This window comes from Nestor notabilis, unplaced genomic scaffold (assembly GCF_000696875.1).
Source record: "Nestor notabilis isolate BGI_N333 unplaced genomic scaffold, ASM69687v1 scaffold4585, whole genome shotgun sequence".
Classification (NCBI taxonomy): Eukaryota; Metazoa; Chordata; class Aves; order Psittaciformes; family Psittacidae; genus Nestor; species Nestor notabilis.
Window position 1 is genome coordinate 36,955 of NW_009927800.1, and position 5,952 is coordinate 42,906.

Sequence of the window (5,952 nt, forward strand, 5' to 3'; positions counted from 1 at the left end):
AGCAGGAATAAGGAATGGCAGAGCTGTTTGTGTGAGAGCAGGCAGAAAGCAGACGCAGCCTTTCTCAAAAACTGAAAGCTTTTCACTCCTAGACACACAGCAGGTTTGGTTTTCTTCTTGGATCAATGAAAAAATACAGGAAACTGGCAGAGCATATTCATAGAGTGTATCATGGATGCAGTTTCACTCAACTTTTAAGATGCATGGGTTCATTAACTTAAGATAAATAGCTGGTTTTCTACAAACCCATCCATATTTTACCACTTGGCAGGAGCAGCTCACCCCACCTAAAGGGAAATAAACACCTGGAAAAAGTCCCTCTCCATATTTCTTGGTGGTATTATTCACCCATCAAAAGATTCCAGAAAGCCTTAAAAATCTAATGAAATAAATACAAATTAAGAACAGAGTCTTTAACTTTTAGATTGCAAAGACGGGCAGGTCTGTCTTACACAAACCTTTTACTGGAATGTCTAGAAACTGAGAAGGCTTCCAGCAACCTGCTCCAGTGGAAGGTGTCCCTGCCCATGGCAGGGGTTGGAACTGGAGGAGCTTTAAGCTCCCTTCCAGTCCAAGGCATTCTACGATTCCATGATCTGGTTTTGTCAGCACAACTGCCTTAACTTACCTCTTTCAGGGCTTTTAATAATCGAGGTCGCTTTTCTTCAACACTTTCCCTGGACTGCTGTTTGAGCTTCCTTAGGAGTGCTGAAACTAACAAGAAATTAACTATCAGGTAAATCTGTTCTATTTGCTGGTTGTTACAGCTGCAACCCTGGAGGTGTTCAAGGCCAGGCCGGACAGAGCCTTGGGCGACATAGTTTAGTGTGTGGTGTCCCTGCTCATGGCAGGGGGGTTGGAACTAGATGATCCTAAGGTCCTTTCCAACCCTGACTATTCTATGCTTCTATGATTGGTGTCATTATCTGACATATTAAGAAAAAACAATGTAAAGGGAACATTTCATCAGACTTTGGAGAAACCAACATCAAGTTACGCTAATTATACACAGCCTTCTCTGATTACAACAGGAAGAAAAGACTCAATAATTACTTAGAATTTTAAAAGTTACAATCATGTCAAGAGTGAGAAGGTTGTTGAAAACCTTGAACAGGTCTTTGACATGCATGTTAGCAAACATGTGGTACACGTGTATTATTGAGTACGAGCCTACAGACTGCATGAGATCTGCTCCCACTGAGGAACTTCTTTAGTAGTGAGGAGCTGACATGCAGAATGTTGTTAGTATATTACAAACTAGTGCTTTAATACAGTAATAGATATGAGTTTTCTGCTATGTTAATACAAAATACTATGAACATCCACTAGTGAGTAGCAGTAAAATAACTTTCTCTTTACTACTTCATATTTGCAGTAAGTGATTACTGTATTTGCCCACTGGTCTGTTGAGATGCAACATGAAAGCAATATCCCATTGCCAATTGATATATCTATATCCAATACATATCTTTATATAACTGATACATATGATCACATGGAGCAGTTCCAATTAGATGATCCCACACAGCTAAAATCCATTCTGACCTTGTAACTCCAATTTTAAATAAAGAATGCTACTTTATAGCTTTTACAACCACTTCAAGCAAAATCTTAACTCTCCTTAGCATCACATATCCTAATGCAATTTCTTTCTTATCAAGGAAATGGACATGTGTAGAGCTTGTCATATCATACTTAGATAGAGAAAAGATTAAGATAAACTCTCCAGAGAGCTAAAATAGGCATATTATTAAGAAAGCATAGCTTGAAAAGCTGTCTTCCTGTTCTGGACAAGGCCTTAATTTCCAATTAATAGGGAAGCAGAGGCTCTTACTCATTTGTCTGTCTCCATAGCTGATGGCTTCTGCAAGAGGGCTCCATCCCTGAGCGTTTTTCACCTTTACTGGAGCATTATGGGCTAATAGCAAGTGGGCACATTCTGTAACAAAACAGTAATCATTATTTGCAGTAACCATCACGGATGGAGGTGTATCATTCATAATAAAGGAAACAATAATAAAGCAAAAGTAGTAGATATTCAATATATTAAAGAGTTTATCAAAATACGTATCTGGATCCCGAGTCAAACTGTAGACAAACAAAACCCATTTATGTATTTATAGCACTTTCCTCATAAACACTAGCACTAAAAACATAACCAGTGATTAACCACCAATTACACGACCACTGAAGAAACATCCCTTCTGCTTCCTGTGTTTTGCTTTTCATAAAGCTGTATTTCTGAATGTGTACACAGACACACAACGATGTAACAAATGCTTGTAAAATATTACATCAGCTCTAGTTAATGCACAAATCCATGCACCAAGACACACTTCACAGTCTTCCATGCATGGAAGCTGTGCACATTCTACCCCCTCCTCTCCATCTCAACCCCCTTCACCCAAAGGTCAGTAGGTAACTGGGTTGATGTAGACTTCAGGTAACTCCCAAGAACTGTGTGTATGGGTAGCAGGGGAAGCTGTGGCACTAACACATGACTGTGTGCTGTGACATCCTGTGGCATCTGAAGAGAGCAAACAAGCTCACTGACCTAGGAAAGCCTCAGACTATGTGCATGACCGGCTGCACAACAAGTATCAGGCACTGTAGGACTGACAAGGTGGATACCTGGAGCACACAGCTCACAGTCCTGTGCTCCATCAATGGAGAGGCACACTTGCAGTGTGCTCCATTTCTCACCAGCAGCACCAGCAGGAGTGCGCATCAGTGCCATCCCTGACACTCAGCAAGGCACATGCTGTGCTGATAAAGCAACTTCTACATCTCTTCAAAGCCACACACGTTCCTAGTGGAGTCACAGCTCAACCTGCATTCCCTTCTCTGTCTACGGATAAAAGGTGATGGTGGAATGACAAACAGCCCTTAAAATTAGGGAGTAAAGAAAGCTTTTGGTGTTCCATGTTTTGAACAAGCTGTCTTCACATGAAACCGTTCTTCAGTTTCCAGCTACAGAAAGTTTCCTCACCACATCTCATTAAAATCAACCTGACCCATCTGCAAATGACTGCAGTCCAAGCTGGAGCTGCAGGCTGAAGAATTGTCTCCTTATGAATAGGATGGGCAGGCATGATGGATAGAGGAACTTCCTGTTCCTGCTATAGGTGTTACAGGAAACCATACCAGTCATTCCAGATGCAACAGTTATGAGTCACCAGCAAGCACAGTGTTTGGGAAGGAAGAGATGCCTCACTGGTGAATATACGATCTTCTGTGGTAAATAAACAAAAGCCCTGACTACTTTGTGGGCACAGAGATGTATCTTTATGGTTGCTTAACTATAGTGCCAAATGCAATTAACAGCACTGCACAGCAAGCAGGCAAATAAGCCTGCACTTAGGAGCCAGATTACACTGCAGTTAAATAAACAGGATGTAAATTCACCCTGCACTTCAGAAAACACTGGCTATAACACTGCTACACACAGCTCAACAGTCTACATGCATCACCCCAGGAAGACACAAAACTGACCCTCAGTATGAGACAGACCAATGAGGTAGGAAAGGACCCGGGTTCTTGGTCATCAGCAACTATGCAGGATTTGAAGGTGAAACAGAAAATGCAGGAGTTGTGCTGGACGTTGTGCACAGAGAGCCCTGCTCTAGGCAAGCAAGACAGAGGCTCACCACACGCATCCTAAGGGATTCAGGGCTTTACCCACAGGATGACTGACTACATGGAAAGAGGCCAAGAGGTGAACTGCAGACTGAAATCTAAAACATGCAGTCAAGGAGAACAGGAGTAGACGGAAGAAATGCCTCTTCTCTCCTCATTGTGCAGTACATGAGGATAACTCACTGAAGGAACCTGTCTGCACTGAATAGATTGCTCTTTATCCTAGAGCTGAAACATAAAGTAACCAAAATTTAAGAAAGACTTAGAATAAACAGTCAACCACACTGGATTAAAGTTGGCAAATGCTTTTCTACCAGTTTTATTTGAAGCACCTTTGATCAGAATTGTTTGTATTCATCAATGTGGTATGATACTGTTGTTGCTATATGGAATGTGTCCTTTCACAACAGCTAATCACCTTTTAACCAAAACCACACAACCCCTCCTACCCCCAGCAGTGCAAAACTTGTAAATATTAACTAATGACTGTGACAAACTAAAGCCTGAAACAAGCACTGCCGTAAGGCACAGCAGAAGTCATGTACGCTGCTGGTCACCACTGCTTGACAACACAGAGTAGTTACAGAACTGAAATGCACCTTACAAAGAAAAATCTCATATTCAAAGCTAAGAAATTAAAGAGAAGCTTCTGCCACTGTTTTCTTCTGTTGCTCCAAGCCTCTAGCCTAGGTCCCTCACTGGAAAACAGCAGTTCTGATGACACCCCAATTTTCTCAGCTGAAAAACCTCCTATCTGTGACTTGTAAAACATACTTGCCTCACTGCTCCCAAAAAGTGTTTGCATAGCTTCTTTTTCTTCCCTTTTTTAATCTAAAGTACCCCAGCCTGGACCAGTATCAGCAGATTCCAGCAAGCTCTATTGCTGCTTCTTCTCCATATGTCACCTCTCTCCCCTTCTTCCTTCAAAATCACTTCCTGCTCTAACTCTCAATTAACTTGGATCACTTCATAGGTGTTCCCAAAACGTCCTAAGACAACTTATTGCACTTCCTGCATTCCCCTCTCCAAACCTGCCAGGTGTGTTGTTCACAGTAGCTCTCTCACAGAGCAGTACCATGTACCGGGCACAGGACTCACAGGGCTGAATGGCAAAACAGCAGGGAAATTTTACTGCCACAAACACTGAACAATCATGCTCCAGGGTACGTCACAGTCTTGATACATGTCTACATCTATACTTCCTATTTGAAGTAGGAATGTAAATCCAGTGCCTTGAAATTCTGCTGTAAAGAGCACCTTGAAGGCTATCTGGAAAGATGAGAGCCATGGAGAATCAACAGCCCTGTACCTGTCCCATGCTCCTTGCAGGGCTGTCTGACACCTCAAGGGACAGCTAGGCAGTGAGTCAGGAATTCCAATCCAGTGAGTGAGGGTGTATGCAAAACATAGGTGAGAGGTTCCATTTCCACTCACAGAGTCATTTTATTCTAGAGGATGTTACTCTGATTCACTTCATAAACTAAATGAGGTTATTAGACACCTCTAGTGAGCAGATCAGCAACACACTGATAACAGCAACACACTAATAACCAGAACAGTGTTGACTAAAAGAAAGGGTATCACCACACAAACAGGTATCAGGAATCCTCCCACACATGCGTTAATTGCAGAGTAAGATAGAGATCTGCCTGGATCAAGTCCCCTGCCTACACATACTGAGTGCATCCCTCCACTTCAGCTGCTCGGATATGAAAGGGGAAGCAGGCGTGCAGATGCTTGCCCCTGCTGCATGCCCCTGCTTTGAGCTGTTTCTCAATCTTCTACCATGTTCCAAATTTCCCAATTTCCTCCTAACTCTGCAAGAAGAGAGGAGCTGGGTCCACCACTGTTCCTGTCTAGGCTCATGAAGAGTTCAACACCTACAACTCCTTTCCACTGCACCCCATTCACTACCCAGCTCCTGGGTCTTGGCCTGAAGAACAGCTCTGATGTCTTCTCCAACCTCCCCCTTCTAAATTCACATGGTGGCTTCTTTTCAGAAAACTTCAGCTTTCAACCACCTTGAAACACAAGATCACATGAAGGAAAAATGAAAAATCCTTTTTAATTCTTGCCCCAGCTCTTCAGGATAATTTAAAAGCCAACAAAATTGATGGTTCTACTTACCTTTATGTCCCAGCATCACAGCAAGATGTAACGGAGTATTTCCTAAAATAAATAATGAAATAAAAAGATGTTAGATTCAAGGTCATGGAATCCCAGCCTGGTTTGGGTTGAAGGGACCATAAAGCTCTTCCAGTTCCAACCCCTGCCCCGGGCAGGGACACCTTCCACTAGAGCAGGTTGCTCCAAGCA

General features: G+C 42.6%; 1 protein-coding gene across 1 annotated transcript in view; it reads right to left on the reverse strand.

Moving 5' to 3' along the window:
- Nucleotides 1-5,805, reverse strand: part of ANKRD13C (ankyrin repeat domain 13C) — a gene marked incomplete at its 5' end in the record, with an annotated part of 16,357 nt that extends 10,552 nt beyond the window's left edge. Inside the window, 3 exons of the mRNA XM_010014217.1 lie at nucleotides 629-714; nucleotides 1,835-1,939; nucleotides 5,764-5,805. Of these exons, the coding sequence (XP_010012519.1) occupies nucleotides 629-714; nucleotides 1,835-1,939; nucleotides 5,764-5,805 (233 nt within the window). The remainder of the gene's footprint in view (nucleotides 1-628; nucleotides 715-1,834; nucleotides 1,940-5,763) is intronic.
- Nucleotides 5,806-5,952: the final 147 nt, after the last annotated feature.